At 53.5% G+C, this 24,508-nt stretch overlaps 2 protein-coding genes across 5 annotated transcripts in view; both read left to right on the top strand.

Annotated features, from left to right (window-relative positions):
* Positions 1 to 758: 758 nt before the first annotated feature.
* Positions 759 to 18,528, top strand: INPP5K (inositol polyphosphate-5-phosphatase K). 3 transcript variants are annotated; one of them, XM_012653033.1, is made up of 12 exons: positions 759 to 976; positions 2,875 to 2,982; positions 3,295 to 3,403; positions 7,163 to 7,279; positions 7,599 to 7,774; positions 8,305 to 8,416; positions 9,076 to 9,185; positions 15,288 to 15,423; positions 16,368 to 16,505; positions 16,767 to 16,850; positions 16,991 to 17,095; positions 17,250 to 18,528. In XM_012653033.1, the coding sequence occupies exons 1-12, from the start codon at positions 924 to 926 to the stop codon at positions 17,307 to 17,309; spliced, it is 1,308 nt and encodes a 435-aa protein (XP_012508487.1). In that variant the 5' UTR covers positions 759 to 923; the 3' UTR covers positions 17,310 to 18,528. The 3 variants fall into 3 exon arrangements, with proteins under 3 accessions (XP_012508487.1, XP_012508486.1, XP_012508488.1); XM_012653032.1 differs by having other exon boundaries at positions 15,288 to 15,474; positions 17,250 to 17,522; XM_012653034.1 differs by lacking the exon at positions 7,163 to 7,279 and having other exon boundaries at positions 831 to 976; positions 15,288 to 15,474.
* A 1,894-nt stretch (positions 18,529 to 20,422) lies between these two features.
* Positions 20,423 to 24,508, top strand: part of MYO1C (myosin IC) — a 23,042-nt gene continuing 18,956 nt past the window's right edge. Inside the window, exon 1 of one of the 2 annotated variants that reach the window (XM_012653029.1) lies at positions 20,423 to 20,735. In XM_012653029.1, the coding sequence (XP_012508483.1) occupies positions 20,661 to 20,735 (75 nt within the window). In that variant the 5' untranslated portion in view covers positions 20,423 to 20,660. Of the gene's footprint in view, positions 20,736 to 21,491; positions 21,630 to 24,508 lie in introns of those variants that run through there. The other variant, XM_012653031.1, reaches the window with a different exon arrangement.

Raw genomic sequence — 24,508 nt, 5'->3', positions numbered from 1 at the left:
AGGAATCCCATGCATTTCCGCCCCCCCCCTCCAAAAAAGATTAAGAACTAATGACTTGAAGGAAATCACAGTGAATCTTTGGCAAAGTAAGTTATCATTTCGTGTTTGGTCTTGAATATAGACCAAATAGAAGTAGAGACTTATTTTTCGTTCATTGGTGGCCAATTGTCTAGGAGTCCAGGAACCGCCAAACGTCCCATATGTAATAGGTAATCCAATGAGTTTCAAAAGCGAAAGAGACCTGAAAGCGGGAGTAGAGAACTATGAATGGAGGCACTCCAGGGCCCACGTGAGAGAACGCGTGGGAAATGGGGAAATTACCTGCAGTTGGGGGGCAGGGGAAAGACCGCGTCACAGGCAGGACAGTGGCTAGACTGCGTGTCCCCACCCCCCGAGCCCCGTTTGCCCCTCTGGTCTCAGCGTTGGGCAGCTGGAGCGAAGACGGCACACGGGCCAGAGCACTCGACCCGCTCGGAAGTGGGGCAGAGGCCTTGGCGAGCGCAGCAGCGACTTCCGGCGGGGGATGGCCCCGCCTGCGGCTAGCGCGGGGCGCGCTGGGAGCCGGGCGGCCGCACGCACACGCCGGCGTGGGCAGTGTTGCGTGGTGCTCCGATGACAGGCCAGGCACGCCCCTTTTACGTCCCCGCGTCCCCTGAGCCTCTCTTATCTCAGCCTCTCGCCGTTTCGCGCTCCTCGGAGAGACCCGCCTCTTCCCCCGAGCCGCACCACCCGGAGGCCTCGGCGCGCTCGAGGCCCGCCTCTTACGGAAGCCGAGGCGGACGGTCGGAATCCGGAAGAAAAACAATCGGGTGCGAGAGAGGTGCCTGAGACCTGGTGTCCGAGACTTGCCGCCCGGAGGCGGCTCCGGCCGGGACCAGCTGGGGCGGCGAGACGCGAGCCTGCCGGACCACTGCGTGGGGACGATGGCGGCCGTGAACTTGCGGAAGCCGACTGGGCTGAAAGTCAGGAAGCTCAGGTGAGGAAGACCCCGCGGGCAGGCCGGCCTGCTCCGTGCGGATCGCTGCCTCCGAACCAGTCGGGGTGCGGGCCTGGGGGCGGAACCAGACTGGGAGAGAAGAGGCCAGGCTCATAGCACTGCCGCGGGTACACAGCCTCTCCCAAATTCTCCCAGGCTTTTGTCGAGTGCCCTATGTTGGGCCCGAGCCTCGCGCCCCCTCTCAACTTAGGCTGCCAAGCTCGTTCCGACTGGAGCACCCCAAGCAGGTGTCTTCATTGCTTTCTGAAGGAGACAGCCGTGTTGGGCTGTTTGAAGTTAAAGACATAACAGGGCATTCACCTTTCAGCTCTAGAATAGAAATCTTGTTCCTACTTTTGATTCAGCACATGCATCATGAGGTCTGCCTGATCCCGTTGTGACCTCCGGAAATCCGAAATCAGATTTAGATAAGATCCTTTAGTGAAGTGACATAGGCTGGTCTCTTGCCTGCTCTTTCACGAAGAACAAGGCTAATCGCTAGCTCGGTGTAAGTCACAATGCATGGATTTGCTGCTAATCGTCAGACCTGAGAGGGGACAAGAAATCCCGACTTTTGCTCTCCATCCACGTAGAGCAGGTCCCAGGGAAAACAAGAAGCCCTTGAGTAAAAGGTCTGCGTTCCTTAATCCTCTGTTGGACAGCAGGGGGAGATCGTAAACAAATGAAGCATGGAATCTGAGCCCGAGTGCCTGGGAGGGTGGTTTTTGTATTGTTTTGTTTATATTCAAATGGAGGGGCAGGAAGTTGCTTTAAGCTGGCCAAGAATTTCTTCAAGTGCTTTTGAGAACATCGACCTCTAAGAACAGGGTCTGTTGGAGAAGAGATGTTCGGGGGCAAACTATCCCTTTCTCCCACTCCCCTGTACCCTCTGCAGTTCTAAATCTTCAGCTGCTGCAGGTCTCCTCGTAGTGTACCTGGGACTCACATGAGGCTTGGTGGCTGCTCTTCATCTGTGCAGGGTCTGCAGCTCCTGCCAGCTCTGTACTCAGCACATTCTGGGGCTTCCTTGCAGTGTTGCTGTAGCTATTCAGTTAAAGAGCTCTGCAAGTCTCTCTGTCCTCTGAGCCTCTCATGGGAATAGTGTCATTAAGAGCCCTTGGTCTAGTTCCTTTGCTTCCCTAGGACTTGTATGAAGCTGAGGTGGAAAATGTTATCCAACTGATGATTTTTTTCCCAAGAGAGGGTAGACTCTTGAGAGAGATGTTGAGAAATCTGTTACTTAGAAGCGTCTCCTTAGGCTCCCTGAGGTACTTGCAGAATTGGTTGTGCTCCAGGGATCTGCTAGGAGGGAGTGGGTGGGGAAGGGAATGTGGTGTTGTTATCTCTGTTATTTTTTAAATTTCCCTATCCTTTTGGTGATGAGGCCTCTCACAAGATAAAAATCTGAACCCCCCCCTCCCCGGGATCTTCCTGATGGTCCTAGGAACCCCTAGGTTGGCAAGTGGGGGTGGGAAGTTGCTGACTGAACCATAGATGATCACCGAGGTGTGGGTGGCTGGAGGGACTGTGGGGATTAATAACTTCCTGACTATCCAGTCCCTCCATCCCTTCCCTTGTCTGACCTCAAAGCCTTTGGACTCCATTTGGCAGCTCTGCTAGTGTCAGCAGCACCAGTGCTTCCAGGTGTGGGCAGCTGTGGGCCTGCATGAAGGAGCCAGTCCAGGGCAGGGATTTCCTGCTTCAGGGAACAAAGGTGAAGATGAAGGGCTTGTATTTCAGTGTCCCTATTCCCGCCATCAGATGCAGAAATTTGCATTTCCCATCATGACTGCAGGGGATTGTGGTGCTGCCATTAGCAGGCCTAGACCCCTTATCCATTATCTGGACAAGATCTTACCCTCCTTCCTCCGTGATTTCCCTTTGCATCCCTTCCACAGCATACATGTCGTGACATGGAATGTGGCCTCGGCAGCACCCCCTCTAGATCTCAATGACCTGCTTCAGCTGAACAACCAGGACCTGAATATGGACATGTATGTCATTGGGTAGGTGTCTGCAGGGCCCCTTCACTCATCCCTGACCAGTCCCAAGTTGTCCCCATGGGGGAACTGCTGAAACCTGTCCCCCCTTGCTCTGGAGTCTGGAGGTTAGGCGCTTTCAGCCTGCATTGGAGCCAGTCCCATGTCTCTTGTCCTGGGTCAGCAATGGCAAGGGATTGGAGCTCAGCAGGCAGGGGAGGAAGATATCACAGTGATCGGAACCCAGGGCCTGAAGGTCTGTGAGGACAGTGCTAAATGTCTACAGCACAGGAAGTACCCTTCAGGCCAGGGGACAAGCCTCTGACCTGGGATGGTCAGTTTGCAGGAAATGAACTCTGGGATCATAAACCGCCTTTCTGACGCTGCCTTTGAAGACCCATGGAGCAGTTTCTTCATGGATGTGCTTTCCCCTCTAAACCTCATCAAGGTAACTTATGAGTTCATGGGCAATTGAGAACTGTGTCTTACCTCCATTAACCTCCTGTCGTTTGGGCTAACATGTTCCTCTTACTCTCATTCAGCCTTTCATGTTGTTTCCCATTTATTGAAAGGCTTAAACCTCACTTGCACCTGGCTCCCTGGGGCTCCTGCCTTCCGTGTGCCTTTCGAAGGTAGCTAGAGCTGAGCTGGGTCTCCAGGGGTTAGGTTAACATCTAGAGATTTTTCAGCTTGGGAGGATTCCTAGGGGAGGTGCCGCAGGGCTTGTCAACACCTCAGTACCTGCCCCTGCCCCAGCTGCTCTACACACATGCCCAGTCTAAAATGTAATATTGATTGTTTCCATTTATTAAGTGCTTACTTAGTATTAAGCATTACAAATAGCTCTTTATACAAATTATTTTAAAATCTTAGTAACTCTTTTTTTTTTTGAGACAGAGTCTCACTCTGTTGCCGGGCTAGAGTGCCGTTGCATCAGCCTAGCTCACAACAACCTCAAACTCCTGGGCTCAAGCGATCCTCCTGCCTCAGCCTCCCGAGTAGCTGGGACTACAGACACGCGCCACCATGCCCGGCTAATTTTTTTTCTATATGTATATATTTTAATTATCCAGCTAATTTCTTTCTATTCTTAGTAGAGATGGGGTCTCGCTCTTGCTCAGGCTGGTCTCGAACTCCTGAGCTCAAACAATCCGCCTGCCTCAGCCTCCCAGAGTGCTAAGATTACAGGCGTGAGCCACCGTGCCCAGCCATAACTCTCTTGAAATAGCAGTATTTTACAGATAAAATCCAAGGCTCAGAAGTCACACCGGTTATCTGGGACTTGAATTGAAGTCTTTCAAACTTCATAACCCATGTTCCTAACTACTATACTTTACTACTAAACTGGTGAGCTCTAAGACTGATGGGTATTCCATGGCTAGCCTGGTGGTATCAGAGGGTATCCTCAGATCACAGGGGACATGCACCTTAAATGAATTCCAGGGGCCCAGACATTAGGAGCGGGGAGATAGGTAGGGTGGGGAGAGGTTCACAGTCTGAGGGACCAGTGTACTTTAGGGAATCTTTAGACCGTAGGAGAATCCATAGGAAGGCTCTGGGTTGCTGGATCTTCACTTTGTGTCTGCCCTGCACATCGGAGGGATGAAACACACTGCTATGCAAAGCACTTAGTACACAGCTATTGGAAATACCAAAATTTACTCTGTTTCCTACCCTGGGTGACTATTGTTCTTCAGAATTAATTGTTACCCTAGTTTGCCTGAGGGTACTGGGGCAAGAGCTGTGCGTCCTTCAGAGGGGAGCAGAATGGGGAGGAGGGAATACAAGGTTTAGTCTTCTGCTAAGGCTAGAAAATGCCAGTCCCTGAGTCCTTGGTTCCCTCTAAGTCAGACCCAGAGGCCTCTTCCTACAGACCTGGAGCCAGGTCCTCACAGAGGGCAGACCCACTTCTCTCTCACCACCCATTCCCTTCCCAAGACTGCAGGCCTCCTTGCACCTCGGCTGACTGCCAAGGGATTGGTAGGATGGAACCGAGCCAAGGAAATTAGCTCAGCTTGTGGCAGGGACACAACCTATTCTACACATGTAGCCTCCTGAGGTTGGAGGGCCAGCCTGAGGACCTGGCACCCAAAACGGATGCCCCTTCTTCCCCCAGCTGACGATCACCTAGTTACAGCCTGCTCTTTCCGTCCATCGGTTGAGAAGCCTGGGGCTGACCCCCTTCGACTGCTCCAGGGCTCCTAGCCATGTCCTGCTAGTTCTTTCTTTAGTTCCTCCTACTTCATTTCCTCCAGCTGGAACTTCCCCTGGAAATCTACTGTTTTTCCCCACAGTCCCACCCTTTCTCCCAGTCTCTCCGTCATTCTCCCATGCCATCCTCCCCTCCCCCTACTTCCATTGCTGCTACATCACAAAGTGAATGGGTGTCTTTGTGGTGGAGCCCAGTGGCCTAAACCCTCTCTGTGAGTTAGGATTAAGCTTGGAACTATTCCCGAGTCTTTATCAGCTCTCTGTCTCCGGTGGTGACCCTGGGGACCAGTCCTTCATAGTCCTGTCCTACCCCCACTTCTGTTATATATGCTTGTGGGTGAGACAGAGAAGCCTGGGGGTGGAGGGTGGGGTTGAGGACACATTTGTAGCAACTTCTGGCCAACCTCAGGTTCTAATGCCTCCCTCGCTGGGTCTTGAGTTTGGGGTTCCCCCTGGTTTGACTTCTCCACTGTGCTAGTACTCCTGGCCTGTGGTATCAAGTTTCATAATTCCTGGAAGGCCCCAGTATACGCTCCCCACCCGGGGATTTCCTCCTTGGCCTCTACACCTCATGCTCCGGAAACAGCTACTCGGGTGCTGTGTACAGATGGCCTGAACCCGAGAGGGAGGGCCACTGGCTACGGCCCGTTCCCACCCCACCTTTTGCAGCTGCAGATAGTAGGGATTTTATCAGTTCTGGTACTTTGATGTTGTTATACAAGTAGTCCTGCTGGTTCCTTAGCCTCCCTGAATCTCAGTCCCCCATCTGCAGAACAGGGACAGTGATTCCTTACAGGGTTGACGTGAGGAGTAAGTTAGATATGAAGCCCTTCAGTAGATGTTAGCTGTTCTCCCCAGCCTGTGAGCATGTGTCCTCCATACTCATTGCACACAGTCTATAGTTATAGGGAATATTTTTTTAATTTTTTCTACTGAGTTATAACATGTACAGAAAATGTACATGAATTATAACATATGCAGAAATTAAGTGTGCAGTTTGATGGATCTTTATATATATACACCCATGTTACCATCAGCCAAATCAAGAGACAATATTTCCAGCACCTTAGAAGCCTCTCTCTTGTTCCCTCCCTGCATTTACTTTTAAGAATCCTTAAATAGTCCCGCATGGTCATTCACACCTATAATCCTAGCACTCTGGGAGGCAGAGGTGGGAGGATTGCTTGAGGTCAGGAGTTCAAGACCAGCCTGAGCAAGAGTGAGACCCTGCTGCTACCAAAAAATAGAAAAATTAGCTGGGCATGGTGGCACACACCTGTGGTCCCAGCTACTCAGGAGGCTGAAGCAGGAGAATGGCTTGAGCCCAGGAGTTTGAGGTTGCTGTGAGCTAGCTGACGCCACGGCATTCTACCCCGGGCAACAAAGTGAGACTCTGTCACCAAAAAAAAAAAAAAAAAATTCCTTTAACCAAAAAATAATAGCTGTCAGGTAATCTTCACAGCATCTATGAGATAGTATTATTCCTGCCTGATGAATGAAAAAAATACATGGAGAGACTTGCCCAATATCAAATACTAAGAATTGGAGCCAGGATTTGAACCCACATCTGGCTGGCTTCGAAGCCAGTATCCTTAGCCACAGTCCTATGTAGCCACATTCCTCTTTGAGGCCCTGGCCAGCAAGGGTTGCAGCCTGAGAGTATCCAGAGGATCTCAGGATGGCATCACTAAGAGGAGCACCCAGACATGCATGGGGCTGGGGCTGAAGAGTTAGTGCCCTCCTCATGGCAGGGTGCCCTGGCAGGCTCGCCGTCTCTCCCCTCCAACCCCAGGCTTAGGAGCAGAAACTGAAATCTCAGTTCCCAGGATGCATCATTTGGCAGCTGAGGGGAAGAGAGGAAAGGGGTGGAACTCTGAGACTCAAACTGGGATACCACAGACCCTGGGGCACGGCATTGTTTGTGGCTCAGGGCCTGGAAGGGATGCACTTGACCTGTACTGTTTAACAAGTGACCTTTACCCTCACTCTCCTGCAGGTCTCCCATGTCCGCATGCAGGGGATCCTCTTACTGTTCTTTGCCAAGTATCAGCATTTGCCCTATATCCAGATTCTCTTCACAAACTCTACCCCCACGGGTCTCTTCGGGTACTGGGTAAGGACTGTGCTGTTGTCTGAGTCATGAGCTGGGAACTTTAGAGCTGGGCACAGGAAAAGGGTATGGAATAAATCTTGGTACTCTGTCCAGCCCAGTGTCTTGCATGCTCATTCTCCTGTCTCAGGGGGCTTGTTATCCCTGAGACCCCAGGCTGGGTGAGCTCCACTCGTGCATGGAGAGATGACCCTGGGAAGTTTGGTGTCCCTGGGAGACTCTCAGGGAGGTGAGACTATCTCCCCACGGGCCTATGATGTGAAAAGAGGGATACGTCCCACCCAGAGTAGCTTCGCATTCTTCTGTCTACTTGTGCTACTAGGGAAACAAAGGAGGAGTCAACATCTGCCTGAAAGTTTATGGCTACTATGTCAGCATTATCAACTGCCACCTGCCTCCCCACATGTCCAAGAATGACCAGCGGCTGGAGCACTTTGACCGGATCCTGGAGATGCAGAATTTTGAGGGACACGATATCCCCAACATCCTAGACCATGAGTGAGCCTGGAGCTGCAAACTGTTATCCCTGCCCTCTCCCCTACGCCAGCCCAGGCTAGCGTCCTCCACCCAGCCACTGCCCCATTATCCTGCCCTCTCCAGCCCCGTCCCTGATGCCCCATCTGCTGTCCACCCCCAGAAGTGCCTGCCCGGGCTCTCCTTCCTGCAGCCCCTCTGTCTTACCTAGAAACCCTGAACATCCCTGGTTAAGAACCTTGTGGTTCCTGAGGTCACCAGAGGGCGGTGGTCAGTCGAGGGAAAGGAAGGGAGGGCTGGACCTGCTCTGTATTTGCCATGTGCCCCTCTGAGCTGGTCTCTTGGCTCGAACGGTGCTTTAGGAGCCATGAGAACAGTTCCATTGGAACCATGCATGCCTTTGTCCTCACCTGATCCTCTCCTGGCATCTGGCTTCTCGCCTGCCCCCTCGAACTTTCCAGCAGCCCTTGGAATGAGCAGGCCCGAGCCACCTGTTGCTCTCCCTTCTCTGACTTCATCACAGACCCTCAGGCTGCCCTCCTTTCTTTCTGAAGCCTTATTCTCTGGTTTGGAGACATGAACTTTCGGATCGAGGACTTTGGGTTGCACTTTGTTCGAGAATCCATAAAAAATCAGTGCTACATTCACCTGTGGGAGAAGGATCAGGTATCAAGTAAAAGGAGGGTACCAAGGGGTGATCTGAACCCACAGTGGTGAAATGTGTGGAGCTTGCTCAGATTCCCTTGCAGCTGCTCTCCTTTTCCTGGTGGTGTAGGTTGGGGGGGCTGTCTAGCAGGGCCTTGCACCTGGGGGTGGGGCAAGCACTCCTGTCAGTGCCTGATCTACACGTGGAAGAGCTAGGGGACGGCCACTGGATGTGCTTTAGAAGAGGGAGCCAGAGGGCTTGAGCCTGCCATGGCCTGTACCATGCATTAACCCACTTGTATCCCTGTCATCTTTCCTGTCCCCAGCCTTGTTTGCCTCCTGGAGGACAAGATATCACTCCTTTGGAGAACTCTGGCTACCCCAGGTTCCCCTCTGACATATGTCTGCTAGTGATTTCCCTACCCCCAGAAATGGCATTCAAAGCCTGGTCTTTATAGTCCAAGGACTGGAAAATGGCAGGCAGCTGCCTCCCACGGGCCAAGTGCTTCCAAAAGGATTTAGCTGCTCTCCTGGGGGTGAGGGTGGGCTGCTGAGGCACAGGCAATGGGGCAATGAGGAAGTGGCATGGCATTGCTTGGCTCTTGTCCCACGTAGGATGGCATGTGCTGGGCCATTGGGTTGGGACTGTTGGGAGATAGAGACTGTACCTTTATCTACAGCTCAGCATTGCCAAGAAACATGACCCGCTGCTCCGGGAGTTCCAAGAGGGCCCCCTGCTCTTCCCGCCCACCTACAAGTTCGATAGGAACTCCAATGACTATGACACCAGGTGAGGAGGAAATGGGGGCCCAGGAAGTCTAGGAAGTGAGTTTATGCCAGCACTAGTGACAGTGTAAGGGAGGCAGGAATAGATCTAGCCATCACCTCTCAGGAGTGGCACCTCCTGCTTCCCTCATGAGGCACTGACTTATGGGAGTTGTCCCAGATTGTTCTCAGAGAGAATGGGAGGGACAGCCAGTGCTGGCAAGGACAGGGGAGGTGAGGAGGCAGACAGGCCAGAGGAGAGGGTGGAGGCAACTGACTCCTGGCTTAGGAGGGACTGCACTTCAGCCTTCTGGAAACCTTGCCCCCACTTCCCAGGACCTTCTGGTCCCCAGATGTTGGGCAAAAAGCTTGGCTTAGCCAGTTACTGGTATTAAGTATCCGTGCCCAGCCTGTGAGTGGGTGATGTACTAGGTGAGAAGATGAAGTAGTAGTCACTGGAGAAGTTCATGGGGAACAATACAGAGACAGAGGCACAGCTCTGCCCCTCATCAACTATATGACATTAGACAAGGTGTTTAAGCTCCATTTAGTCATTTATAAAATGTGGATGATAACAGTTCACACCTCATGAAATTGAAGATTGAAAGAGGCCTGGCTTATGCTTAGCCGTGCCTGGCAGCCAGTAAGCATGGAGATAACTGCTATGGTTATTTTTTTATTTGTGTCTTCAGGTTGTAGTTTTACTAAAAGCCTTTCTATGCTGGGTGTGGTGGCTCACACCTGTAATCAATCCTAGCACTCTGGGAAACCGAGGCAGGAGGATCCCTTGAGGCCGGGAGTTCGAGACCAGCTTGGGAAACAAAGCAAGACCGTATCTCTGAAAAAATTTTTTAAAAATTAGCTGGGCATTGTGGCTTGTGCCTGCAGTCCCTGCTACTTGGGAGGCTGAGGCAGGAAGATTGCTTGAGCCCAGGAGTTGGAGGCTGCAGTGAGCTATAATCACACTACTACACTCCAGCCTGGGCAACAGAATGAAACTGTCTGTAAAAATTTTTTTAAAAAGTAAAAATTAAAAAAAAAAACCAACAGAAAAAGATGAGAGGGGCCAGGTAACCACTAAAACTTAAGGCTTAGAGGCTCAAGCAGAGGAGCAAAAGTACCACTGGCTACAGGTCCCTGCCCCAATTTAGGGCAAGGACCCTAATCTCTTTGGAGAAAAGAGAACCCCTTACGTGTTGTGTTTCACCTGAAGCAGCTCCTTCATTCCTCCTAGCAGGGCTGTCTTATAAGGCGGGAGGTGCCTACAGGGCAGCCCAGGCCTTTGGGATTTGGGGAGTGAATAGGTGTCTCCACAGACAGGCCAAGGCAAGAGGTCGAACTGCAGGCTTGGCTCTGGAACTGGTATGGCAGAGCCAGAATGTCCTCGCCAAGGAAAGGGGGAGAGGGTGAGCCATTTCAGGAATGTGGAGCAAGACAGAGTAGGGTCATGGCCAGGGCAGTCCACAGAAGAACAGGCAGTGAACGCTGGGGACAGAACCCAGGCTGGGCAACAGCGGGCAGGAAAGGAGGTAAGGGGGCAGGCTGTGGCAGGCTGGGCGCCTGGGTCCACAGCTGTAGGGAGACTGCCAGTCCCTGCAACCATCCGTTGGAATAAGAGTCATGGTGGAAGCTGTAGGGCCTCAGTGGGACAGGCTGGGGCCTTGGGGGCTGGGATTTTACCAACTGACTTTAAAACCTCTTTAAATTAAAAACTTGCCAGCAGGAAAAGCTGCTGACAGGCCATGTGGCCCCGTGTCCCTTTCCCCCAGGTTATGGTAGGGAGACCTGCAGGAGACAGAAAGTCGTTGCAAAAGCTGAGTCTGGGCTGGAGTGAACAGACTGACAGGTTAGAGAGGCTTCCCCAGGCAGCTCAGCTAGTGAGTGGTGGAGCTGGGGCTCAGACTGAGTCTCTGGACTCTGTAGCCAACGGCGCTTGCCTCGGCGTAGTGCCTCAGAACTCACAGCCAGCCTTGCCAGCAGCAAAAGGGAAGGTAGGCTCAGAGTGGCAGACACTTATTTCCATGTAACAGCTCATTGTGATTGACAATATTGAGCACTTGCCATGTGCCAGACATTGTGCAAAGGGCTTTGCCTCTATCACCTTACTTAATTCTTACCATACCCTCACTAGGTAGACACTGTTAGTATTGACTTTTTACAGATAAGGAAACTGAGTCTCAAGGAATATAAGTAAGGTAGTAACAGACTTGGTGATCAAGCAAGGATTTGAACTCGTCTGTATGTCTTTAGACCCATAAGTCTCCCTCTCCTTGCCTGGAGCCCAGGAAATGAGGGAATGTCTGGGCAGGAACAGAGGACATTACAAGGGACATCATAACTGAAATATTGCTGGTTGGAGTCAGGGTCCAGAGGCAGCTGGGAGTTCCTGGGGCAGGCAGGGCCTGAGCCTACCTGGGGAACAGAGACATTCCTGTCTAATCAAACTGTTATTTATCCTTGAAAACCCAGTTCAGACTTCATCTCTCCTAGGAAGCCTTCCCTGACCATTCCCCATCTCACTGAGAGTTCCTTTCCTGCCCTGTGCTGCCACCAGGCCTGCACACACCATGCTTTCAGTATTGCTTTTAAGGCACGGTGTGCCTTTCTTGCTGTACTCTGAATGCCCAGAGAGCAAAGACTGGATCTGATTTAGGACCATCCCTAGTGTGTAGCAGTACCTAGCATATGTTTGAATTGGGAGCCAGAGAGGACAAAAGGGTAAGACATGGTATTTAGGGAGCAGCCAGTCCAGCAGAGGGACTCACCCATGGCAAAGAGATCCAAATAAACATTATCAAGCCCAGGAGTTAGCCAGTAGAAGGTTTCCAGAACTCTCTGCAGAATGCTGGAGTGAATGGTAAGGAGGCAAGCAGCTGAAGCCAGGGGACGTCAGTCAGACTTCTTGTCAAGAGAGTGTCTTGGAGGCAGGAGAGTTTGGCAGAAGGGAGAAGGACAGGCATTGTGATCGGTGTGATCAGTCTTCAGCACCAATGAGGGGCGCCTGGAGGGGAGTCTGACCCAGCAGAGACCATGGCAGGTCCTAGCTTTACAAGGCAACTGTGGCTAATGTGTGTGCCAGGCATGGTATGCAGCTTTGGCCAGCCACTGCAGCGTCCCTGAGCCAAGACGTAATGAGAAACGAGGTCAGCTTCGTTGCAAGGGAGGGTGAAAGGGCTGAGGGCAGGGCAGGAAATCCTGTTAAAATCAGGGATTGCACTAGGGTTTTGTTATAATTGCCATTATGAACCCGGACAACCTCTATGTAGGCAATGAGCAGAGGTTATTATGACCAAATCTATTCAAGACTGGTGTCCCAGAGCCTTAAAGTACCTGACAAGTTAACCATGGCCCAGAGTTCAATGAGACACTTAAAACAAAAGCCATCTATAGGGAGCTGAAAGGAACTGTGCTTTCGGACCTGGAAATTGAGCACATCACTGCTTTGGGGTCAGTAAATTGGCTCAGTTTTTAAGTCAAAAGAATCTTGCAGAGATACTTGATTTTAATTTTTCTGAAGTAAAGACATGCAAATTCCTCACCAGAAACAATTCTCATACTAAGTCATAACCATTCAGCCAAAAAGCATGGGCAAGGCCCCACCACGGTAGTGCACACCGGAAGATAGTTCCTGTCACTGTGAGTAAATTACAACAGGGCTACTTGGAGGAGATGGAGCTCAGTAGAAGGAGCACGGACTTTGTAGTCAGCAGACCTGGGCAAGCATCCGGCTTCCACCAGGACAGGCAGCCACTGAACGTCAGTGTCCTGCCGTAAAAGGAGAAAAATGTGACCTGCAGCTCAGGATTGTTGGAAACATTAGGACAGTCCGTGAGACCTCATCACAGTGCCTAGTGCACAGACGGACCCAATTTTTGCTATTGTTATTATTAGAAATAGGGAAGTGGGAGACTATATGGAATATTTAATTTGTGCACATTTATTTCGCTTATTCGTTTTCTTGGCTTTTGTTTGTCAGACAAGCTCCTCGAGAATCTTGTCCATCCTATTTATCATATCCCCGGTTGCCTGGCATATAATAAGGGCTAAGTCAATCTTGCTTGAAAGAATGAACAATCCAGGTGCCCGGTGACGAGCCCGGCCAGGACGTGGGACAGGAGAAAGGGGGGCAGGCTGAGAGGTCCTGAGGAGGGAGGAGAGATAGGTTGCGGTCAGGCCGCGGGTACGATCCTGACGTGACAGCAAGTGTGGGCTCCCAACCATCACAGGGAAGTTGGGGTGGCAGAATGCTTTGAAAGAGAGAAGGTGCATTAGTGCAGTTTATTACAGGTTCTAAGCATTGCCAGGCACCTAATATCCACGGTGGATTCAAGGAGTCACTGTAATCTCTGGGATGGGAATACCACATTCCGATGTCCTCTGAACGCTCCTCAGAAGAGTGAAAGGTTGGCAACAACCCAAGTTGCCAACAAGCAGACCGTGGTTTGGCCTGAGTTATGGCTTCTTGACCACTCCCTTGACGTGCCTTAATTTCTTTAATCCTCACAGTTGCTCTTTGAAGTAAGTACTGTTATCACCCCATCTTAGAGTTGAAGAAACTGAAGCTTAGTGAGGTTAAGTCACTTGCCCTAAGGGCATATAGCTCTTTTTTTTTTTTTTTTTTTTTTTGAGACAGAGTCTCGCTCTGTTTCCTGGAGTAGAGTGCCATGGCGTCAGCCTAGCTCACAGCAACCTCAAACTCCTGGGCTCAAGCAATCGCACTGCCTCAGCCTCCCAAGTAGCTGGGACTACAGACATGCGCCACCATGCCCGGCTAATTTTTTCTATATAGATTTTTAGTTGTCCAAATAATTTCTTTCTATTTTTAGTAGAGACGGGGTCTCGCTCTTGCTCAGGCTGGTCTCAAACTCCTGACCTTTAGTGATCCACCCACCTCAGCCTCCCAGAGTGCTAGGATTACAGGTGTGAGCCACCGCGCCCGGCCGGCATATAGCTCTTAATGAACAGGACAGAACCTTCCCCCAACTGGTCTCTGATTCTAGAGTCCAAGTTCACCACCATGACGTCATTCTCCTCATTTGCTGGAATACTTACCCTCTTAACTGTTGATGTGCCAACAGTATATTAGAAATGTTTATTTAAAACAGTTGAATAAAGCAGGAGAGAAAAACAGTGTTTCCAACTGATTACAAGTATATGGAGCTGTATACATTAAGACTAGATAGGCTTTTTTTTTTTTCTCATAGAGACGGGGTCTTGCTGTGTTGCCCAGGCAAGTGATTGAGCTTGGGCTTTTTAGTTAGTTTGGTCAGTTATTGAGGACCTCTGTGCCAGGACCTGTGCTAATGCTAAGGATACCAAGAAGATGTACTAATGCGGACACCAAGAACCAGTCCTTGCCTTCGGAGTCCACACACTATCTGATGTGCTGACTGGGAAACAGAAAATTACGCTATCATGTAATTGTATAAGTACTAGTATAAAATGCTTTGGAAGCAGAAAGGTGAAGTCAGGGATGGCTTTATGACAAGGGCAACATTGGAACTGGGCCTCTCCCTGGTGAAGAAACGTGTTCCAGGCAGCAAAAACTGCAAGAGCAAAGGTCCAAAGGCTTGAGAGAGTCACCAGGGCAGGCTGGGTATCTCCATTTTACAGATGAGGAAGCCAAGGCCTAAGGGGGCTTGGCCTGGTGGTTAAGAGCACAGCTCCGGTCATACTGCCTGGCCTTAAATCCTGGCCCCACCACTAAGTAGCTGTGTGACTTTGGTTACTTCCCTCTTAAGACTCAATTTCCCCACCCGTAAAGAGCGAATGATAACGGTGCTGACCACAGGCATGTAGACAGTTAGTAGGGAAGCCAAATTCAAGCTCAGGTCTGTCTAACTCCAAAATCCAAACCTCAGCTTCTTTGATCTACTGCTGCTTTTGTTCAAGAAAGAAGAAAAGCTTTAAAATGGAATGTTTCTGAGTCACAATTTGATTCATAAAAATGTGGACTAGGCAGAGGGTCCTTGGCTAAGTCTGACAGAGGCCACGCCCTCCTACCTGCTGCCATACTCCCTCCAGCCCTGTAGACACTGGAGTTAGGGGCTCCAGCAAGCTCATGGGGACACTTTCCTGCTCTCATGCTGACCATTCTCTCCCCATTCTTCCTGTTCCCCCACCCCAGTGAGAAACGACGCAAGCCTGCCTGGACCGACCGCATCCTGTGGAGGCTAAAGCGGCAGTCCCAGGCCGGTCCCCATATCCCCAGACTGCCAGCCCCCTACTTCTCGCTGTCTCTGAGGAGCTACGTCAGCCACATGGTATACAGCATCAGTGACCATAAGCCTGTCACCGGCACCTTTGACTTGGAGGTGAATTTCCAGGCTGCCTGACACTTGGCAGAGGAACGGCTATACTGAGCCACGTCCCCCAGCCCTGGAGGCCTGGATTCTAATGTCAGCCAATCCCCCAGGGAAGACCTGTAGAAGGCCATGATTGCCTTTCCTCCCAGGTCAGGTATCCTAGCTCTTCTTAGGGGCTGTTGATGGCTCTGTCTGTCAAAAATGTGTTCAAACCCTTTGTGAATAGGTTTCCATTTCCTCTGGGTACTCTCCCTCGGGGCTAATGAGTTCCATTACGCTTATTACCTACTGTGTGAAGTAGGACTTCCTTTTATTTGTCCTAAACCTATCTGGATCAGGTTGCAGAGGGAGCTCCCTCGTCCTCCTATCTTGCCATCTCATGACCCAGGCAGTAGTGACCTCCTTCAGGCTGCTGGCTGGCCCCTCATTCTTCACGTTTTCGCACTAGTTTCTCTGTCATTACACCCTTGTACCTTTCCACACTCTCACAGCTGTTTTCACCAGAGCACCCCCCCCTCCACACACAAAATTGGATTCAGGGCTTTGGGTCAGATACCCTGGAGGCCTGAGAGCAGCTGCCTGGCTTCTTCCTGAAACCTCTCAGCAGCTCCCTCTCTGTCCTCCCTCCCTCCCCCTCAGCACTTGGCTCTCTGTGTTACCTACCTGGCTCTCAGCCCCCATGTCCTTGACAGGACCAGCCACCACCCTGACAGGCCTTTCTTTGGCCCTTTCCCTTTCCTGCTGGCCAGCCAAGGTCAGCTGGAGCAGCCTAGTACAGTTGTATGCCCACCCCTCTGGGGGACCCCTACCCCCCTTGTCAACAGGGCACAGTGAGGAACAGTTGCCTCCAAGGAGGGAATGTTGCCAAGGGAATTCAATCCCCTTCCCACCCTTGTGTCTAGCTGAAGCCATTGGTATCTGCCCCACTGATCACCCTGATGCCCGAGAGCCTGTGGACCATGGAGAACAACATGGTGGTCAGCTACTCCTCAGCGCCTGACTTTCCCAGCAGCCCCTGGGACTGGATTGGCCTGTACAAGGTGATGTGGCAGGCAAGACGGCAAGTCTACCAGCAACAGCTCCCTGGTTTATGCTTCCCGAGGGCTTATGGGAGCTGGGCAGGCACTGAAGAACTCGCTTTCATCCACCCCAGGGTCCTCGCCTACCTAGAGGCTGGCAATAAAGGGAGGGGGGAGGCATGCAGTACGATGGCCAGCCGCAACAGACCATCCTCTCCTTAAGGACTCGCCACAGGTCCCATGTCCTCCTAACTACTGATTGCTCAATCCCCTTTCCCACAGGTGGGGATGCGGCACATTAATGACTATGTGTCCTATGTCTGGGTAGGGGACAACCAGATCTCCTTCAGTGACAACCTGAACCAGGTACATCTCCAGCAAGTGGGCTAGTCTGAAAACTCCTCTGTCTTCTGGAAGGGTCAGAGTGCTGGATAAACTTGTCCCTGAGAGGTGGGTGTAGCCCAAGGCCCTGGAGCCGACCCATTCCTGTCCACCCTCCCCTCCAGGTGTACATGGACATCAGCGCCATCCCTAAGACTGCAGATCAGTGTCTCCTCTGTTACTTCAGCAACAATCTGCATTCTGTCGTGGGCATAAGCAAACCCTTCCAGGTAAGGAATGCTGGTGGGAGAAGGGGAAGGGTGACAGAGAGGACTTGAGCCCATCATCGGTTCCCTGTGGAGCCGCATCAGGTGGGGAGTGGGAGTGATGGGAGCAGGTTGGAAGGCCTGCTCTTCCCCCTTCTGCCACCTCTTATCCTTGCAGATCCCACCTCGCTTCTTTTTGAGGGAGGACCCACTGGGCGAAGCCCAACTACAGTTCTGAGCCAGCATGGGAGTGAATCCAGGGCAGAGGCCAGAGCTGGCAGCCAGCTCTCCCTTACCACTGCCAGGAGTGCTGGGGGCCCAGCCCAGCCCCCCGAGGAGACAGCCAGTGTCCTCCACATACCCACCACCTTCGAGCTCTAGCCGGCCTCCTTCGCTATCTCCAGTACAGATCTCTGGAACTGGCCGCGTAAATACAGGCTTTCGTTGCTGAGATGTGACTAAAGCAAGGTAGTTTGTCAACAATGAAGACTTGGGGACAATTCACCAGATGTGGGAAGGACCCTTCAGCCTGCATCTCATTTCTTGATTTCCTCCCTACACACTTCTAGTCCTGCCAGGCACATGCCCCATCTGGCACAGGCCTGCATTCTTGTCATGCCATCCTGGGTCTCAGACTGCCTGGGAGGGAGGGATGCTCACATTTGTACAGGCTCTATAGACTGGTTGGCGCAAGCAGCGCTGGGTTCCAGGAGTCTTGGCATCTCGTAGCCTGTCCCCATGAGAGATAGACAGAGAGTCTGGGATCCCTACTTTCAGCAGAAACAGTGTGACTAAGCGGGTAGGATGGAGGGGCCCCTCTAGCCAGGTTCTTATGTAGTAGTGTGAACAGGTTGATGAGGGTCCTTCTGCTAACACAACCTTCCCCACTACCCCCTGTGTGGAGTCCAGCCAAGGAAGTTGCAGGGCCTGAACAGAGAAAATTGGAAAGGACTGAGGTTAGCTTCTGCCCTCTTAAGAAGGGTTGACAGATGGTAGGGGAACTTCAGCCACAGACTTTTCTAGGGTGGTCATTGCCAAATCAAGCTCTTCTGCTCCACCCTTGTCAGGACTTTGGCCAGAAACTGCTCCTCTCTCTGGACCCTGCTGGGACCTAGAAATGGGGGCAGGCAGAAGGGAGAGCTGGATCAAGGTATTTTGGAGGATCTTGCCCTGGGGGTCTTCTGAGAGCATTCTCCAGGTGCTATGTGGACATGGCTTGTCCCCACTCCCACCACTTGCCTCCTGCCAGTGGTGACTCAATGGCCCTTCTCAGGAGAAGCCACCTCAGGGAGCCTGCTCAGTGCTTGTCATGCCATCCGATGACCCGAGATTGAGGATCACTCCAGTTGCTCTGCATCCCATACTCCACCCAGGGAGCTATGTGTATCAAGAACTGTCCCCTGGCTTCTGGTGGGCCACGGCTATCTATGTTCTGTGTTTGTTACACTGTAGGGTAATAAGAAACATGGCTTTTACACCTGTGTGTGTCTCTTTGATGATAGGAGGGCACATGGCGATGGGCCCATAACTCCTTGCTCAACTTCAGGGACAAGGGCCCTGTAGATCCATACTAGACATTCTGTGTCTGAGATCAGCAGATATGGCCAGGGTGGGACTAGGATGAGGTTCTGGGGTGGTGACCCTGTGCGTCCCTGACCCAGGTGGAGCATGTCATCCATGTTGTTGGATGCTTAGTTTACTCCAGGTAGAACAGGTTTCTTGGAACTGACAACCCACGGGAAAGGTGCTCTTAGTGGTTCATCCTTCCTCACTCACCATTCCCTCACACCCTAGTCTTTAGCCTGTTCCTGGGTTAAGCTGTCCAAAATGTCACCATTTTTTCTCTCTGTCCCACTTCTCCCCTGATCCTTCCTGCTGAATCTCTCCCCATGGTCCCTTATCCTTGCCACCAATACTACATACACCTGGGGAGCTCTGAACCCCCTCACTTGCCCACCTGTTCTTTCGCCCATGCACAACCATCATGAGTGCTGCCACACAGCACCCTTCAGTTGGCAGATGGGAAAACCAAAGTTTGGAGATGTGTGACCCCTTCAAAGTTACACAAGCAGCTGTGGTGTCATGCCAGACCAGAAATACAGGAATGGGGTCCAGATCCACCCACTTAAGTCTCAGTTGTCTGTAAAGGGCAAATGATGTACCTATTCATTCACAAGATTATTGTGAGAGAACAATTGAAAAAAACACGATGCCCACCTCCCCATTCTCATTAACGTAGCCACAGGGCTTGATTTCAGGGGCGCCCTGTTTTTCCTCCACATGCTCACCTCTCTCGTTCCTCACACACGCCTGTCCCTGCCTCCTGTTGCCTGGGAGGGGTGAGCCCAGCAGTGATTGAGAGGCGGAAAGGGGAAGGGGGAGTGCTCTCAGTCCTCTTGGCCCCAGTCAGGATATGGCTGCTCTGGGCCCACCCCGACCTGCTGGGTGGAAACAGGAAATATGTGAGACTTGGTGTGCGCTGGGTCTCTGTGCCTGGCTCCACGACTGATAAGGGCCATTGTGTGGCCGAAGGGGATGAGCCTGCCCTGGATAGATGTGCTTCCCGGAGGAAGGAAGGAAGCTTTGCTGGCCTTTCCTGGGCGGAGGAAGCCGTGGACAGGGAAGGGAAGGGTGCCTGGGGGGAGGTCCCTGCCCATAGGGTTGTCACTGCCAGCACAGGCCCACTGGACTCCAGCCCCTCCCATGCCAGCCTCTGCCTCTGGAAAGGTCTGTTTCCCCCATCCACTTCCCCATCCTCACTTCCTATAAGGAATGGCTGGAGACCAGAAGGCTCAGTCTCAGGCCAGGAAAGTGTCAGCTGTGATTTAGCAACAATATAGAAAACAGGAACATTAAGGGTGGGGGAGCCCATGGGGGTACGGTTGAAATGTAAGGAGCAAACAGGGCTAGAGGTTGCCCATACCCAAGGAGCCCAGGAGCTAAGTCCCCAAGGGTGAGGAGGAGGGTAGGACAGGGGTCTCCTGCCTCTCCTGACAACTCCCTCTGCCTGGCATGACCAGCCCTCAGCAGCCCTGGCCTCTAAAACTCAAGGGGCTCACCTGCTGCTGTGGGAGGCAGCCAAGTTGAGGGGATGTGCAGGAGAGGCAGTGCGTATTGAGGAATCCTCTTGGATTAGAGGAGGATGTGCCTTCTGGTTTGCGGAGTGGTCACTATGCTCTCTAGCTGATAGTGGAGAGTGGGCGGCAGGAGAGGCGCAGCCATAAAGTTGCTGGGGGTAAGGGGAAAGACCTCCTACCCTTTGACCTGGAGCCCAGGGTCCCCCATGAGTGGCTGCATCAGCTCCTTGGTTACCTGGGACAACAGGCATTTCCTCCATCCCCTCAGCTCCTCCTCTTCCTGCCCCAACCCTCGGGGCCAAGAGGCCTCCCAATCAGACCTGGACTGCTCCAGCTGTGTCCTGAGGAGCTGGACCAGACACATCCCCTGGGGCTGGAGTTGAAGCAGAACCAAGTGGCCATCCCATCGATAGACCATAGATTCCTGGCTCCAGGAGCAGCCAGAGCCAGCGGGGCGGGCAGGCAGCTTGGCACACAGGCCCCAGTGCTCAGCACGCTGGCTCTCCGCAGGAATGGCGCTGCAAGTGGAGCTGATACCCACCGGGGAGATCATCCGCGTGGTTCATCCCCACAGGCCCTGCAAGCTTGTAAGCCGGGATGCTCTGGGCTGGGAGGAAGGGTGGCAGTGTCTCCCTGGGGCCTAGCGGCCCCCTCTAAGCAAACCCGTCTGGAAAGAGGTGAGCAGTGAGGAGGGGTTCTGATCCTTGGGAACAGGAACAGACTAGACAAGAAGGGGTAAGTAGAAGGAAAGAGTAAGTGTTTAAGGGCCACTAGAAGCAGGATTTTTCAAAGCCGAGGTCTGGATTGGAATGTTTTCTCCAACTCCCTGAACCTCAGTGGGCTGGGCTATGAACTGGGCACAAGGCGGTGACAGGGCTGTTCTGAGGACAAAGGACTAGTGCATGTCAATCTCCAGGCGCATAGTACAGGCTCAGTTAATACCCCTACCCTTTTCCTGTCTGGTCCGCGGAACTGGGACTGCCCCACGACTCAGAGCAGTAGCGTGGGTGTGGAAGGTGGGTGAAGGGAGGCGGTGGTTAGAAATGGGGAAGAACTGCCCTGCCTGGCAGGCTGGGGAAGGTCTAGTTTGCTCTGGAGATGCAAAAGGGCCCTAGGATGAGGAGGGAGAACTCCATTAGGCGCACCCACCCACCAGCACTGCAGCGAACAGGCCGGGTCTTCGGGAGAGTGTGCGCGCTTATTTGTGTGTGACTGTGGCGCGGGAACCGGTTGGGGACTGTGCCGCACCAAGTCTGGGCGGACGCGGGCCAGGGCGGGGGCCTGGGCCAAGGCCGGCTGGGGCGGGGCGGGGCCGGGGGTGCGCGCGCGCGTGCCCGGGTCTGGGCCCTGCCCGGGATGACGACAGGCGGCAGCCCGGCCCCTAGCGGGCCCTGGGCGGAGAGTGTGCCCCAGCCGCGGACTCCCGAGCCCGCCACGCCGCCCAGCCCGGCCCCCGCCCACGCGCCCGAAGAGCCGAGCCGGTGGGTACATGGGGCACAGGCGCCGGGCGGGCAGCGGCTGCGTGGCCCCGGGAGGCCTCCGCTGGCCGGCGGGTTGGGGGAAAGAGCAGGCGGCCGGGCGCCAAGCCGGACCCGGAGCTACCGTGAGGGAGGCGGGGGTCGCCGGCCGGGGATCGCCGGGGCCGAGGATCACCCAGCCCGGCCCGTAGCGGTCCCAGGAGCGGGAGGCGCAGAGACTTAGCCTGGTGGGGACTTAGATTACTTGCGGGTGACATGAGGGCGGTGAAGAGCGGTTTGGGTGGCGGGACCCAGGCACCCTGCGCGCCCTTTGGGCCCCTCCCGCTGCCCTGTTCTGCCTCTGGGTTCCGGAGAAGCCGTCTGAGCGCCGCCTCTTCCCGTTCTCTGCCCCTGGGGCCCAGCCACCCTGTGGCCCCTGCGTGCCTCGGCGCGTGTGAGTGTGACGGGTGAGGGGCTCCGAGATGAATGGGAGAATGAATGGCTGGCCCAGACCTTGTTCACTCCGGCACGCTCCGGCCGGGCTTATACTCCCGAGCTCTGAGATTCATTCATTCATCCAGGCGGCGTCCACAAGGGGGTTACTGAGCCCCCACTGTGTGTCTAGCTGGTTGTATGCCTGGCGTGGGAACAGTCTCCTGGGAAGGGCCAACAATGAAACAGGCGATTAGTGCTGAGTGGGATAAGGAGAGGCTGTTTGTTGGGGAGAATCAGGAAGGGGTTCTGGAGGAGGTGATACCTCAACTGAGTCTCCAAGGATCAGTAAGAATGGGTGAGATGGGGAGAGAGAGCGCACTGGGCCAAGGAAGCTGCAGGTGCAAAAGGCACAGAAGCTTAGGGAACCACGTGGGGTGGGGCTGATGGCAGGGTGCAAGAGGCTCCTCCTGGCTGTGTGTCCTGGGTGGGTGGTAGGGGAGGGATGGGGACAGGAGAGTGTCACCTGTGCAGTGGCACTGGAATGCAGGAGCAGTGGGTAAACTGAGGACAGTGGGGGCGGCAGGAGTCTATTTGCAGGGTCTTGACAAGAAGCAGTGGGTGTGAATCACGGGCCTGGCATATGGAGGGTGCCCCATAAACCTTCACTCTATTAACCTGACATGTTATTTATTTATTTTGAGATGTTATCTCACTCTGTTGCCCTGAGTGCCCTGGCATCAGCCTAGCTCACAGCAACCTCAGACTCCTGGGCTCAAGCCATCCTCCTGCCTCAGCCTACCGAATAGCTGGGACTACAGGCATGGGCCCTGACGCCTGGCTGATTTTTCTATTTTTAGTGGAGATGGATTCTCACTCTTGCTCAGGCTGGTCTCAAACTCCTGACCTCAAGCGATCCTCCCACCTCAGCCTCCCAGAGTGCTAGGATTACAGGTGTGAGCCACCATGATGGCCAACCTGAGATGTTAATTCATTTGATTTGCAAAGGCTGTGGGAAATGGATTGGTAGCAGGAAGGTGCGGAGGCCAGTTAGGAGGTTGCTGTCTTGGTCCAGAAAGCAGCAGTGACAGAGGGGCAGAGGTGAGGTTCAGCAAGTGCTGATGGCTTAGAGTGGCAAGTGGAGAGAGGAGAGCAAGCCTTTCAATGCCAGGCTGTGATGACCAACTGGAAACGTCACCCTTCTCTCTACATAAAGTACACTCAACAAGGAGAATAGGTTAGGGGGGAAGGGGCTCTGTTTATTTTTGCTAGACTCCCAGGCAGAGGTGTCTGGCAGGCCAAAGGCTCATGGTTCTGGAGCCAGAATGTACATCCCTTGATTGGGGCCCTGTGAACAATCAGGGTAGAGACCCTTAGTCCCCACCTTCCCCTCCTCATTTCTCCTCATAACAATTCCCTGAAGCCTGTAACAGTCCTTGGTGGGGCAGCTAGGGCCCAGATCAGCTGTCATTGAGACAGGCTGTGGTTGCCTTTCTGTTGCCCCAAGAGGCAGTGAGGAAATCCTAACTGCGGGAATCCAGTTATGATCCTGCGCTGCGAGAACATCTGAGGCTTCCCACTGCCCCCAGAGGTCAGGCTTGGAGGCACCTGGCCTACACTAGCTGAAGAGCACTGGATGACCCGGGTCTGCTGGGCTGCCCCATCCCCAGTAGTTCCAGTACACACCTTCCCAGGTGGGAGGAGACCCAGAGGCAGCCTTGGGACATAAATCCTGGGTCACTCAGGGGCCATGGCTGCACCCTAACCTGCAGCCAGCCCTTAGGCCCAGGGCTATGCTGGGGGGGGGGCACAGGCCATGGCCCCACTCCTTATCTGCTACCCCTAAGGCCAACACATCAACAGAATCACACAACACCGAGGGGGCTTGTACTGGATCACTGGATCACTGATCACAGCGTGCCAGAGTAGCCCTGTTAACCACTCGGAGAGGCTAGGAGGTCACGGTAGCCTTGCAGAAGTAGTGAGCAGTAGGCTTGCCCGGTTCCAATCCCACTCCTCCTTTTACTAGTCCTGAGACCTTGAACAAGTCACTTCAACTGCCCACCCTCAGTTTCCCCTTCTAAAATGGATTAATAACACAGACCTCGTGGCTTGGCTGGGGGCATTGAAGGGAGTAAGGAAAGAAAGCGCTGAGAACGCTGGACGCGCTGGGAACCCCGGACGCGCCGGGCGCTGCAGCCTTAGTCTGCACACTCTCTGTTCCCTGCCCTCGGGCTCGCGCTTTGGTGGAGTGAGGCGGGGCAGGCCTGGGCGTTGCTGGGGGCTGTGGCGGGCACTGAGGCCCACCGGCGGCGGACACGCCCCTTCCTTCCGCCGCCGGGCGGTGGCTGCGGGGGCGCCAGCGGGCATCCCGGGAATGCGGCGGCGCGGCTCGGGATGGGGGGAAGCCGGCCGGACCCCTCCGCACGCGGATTCCCCTCATTCCAGCCGCTTGACGCGGCGGCGGGCGG

This window comes from Propithecus coquereli, unplaced genomic scaffold (genome assembly GCF_000956105.1).
Source record: "Propithecus coquereli isolate 6110/MARCELLA unplaced genomic scaffold, Pcoq_1.0 Scaffold409, whole genome shotgun sequence".
NCBI lineage: Eukaryota > Metazoa > Chordata > Mammalia > Primates > Indriidae > Propithecus > Propithecus coquereli.
Note: the sequence above shows the minus strand (reverse complement) of the source record. Positions and strands in the feature narration are given on the sequence as shown.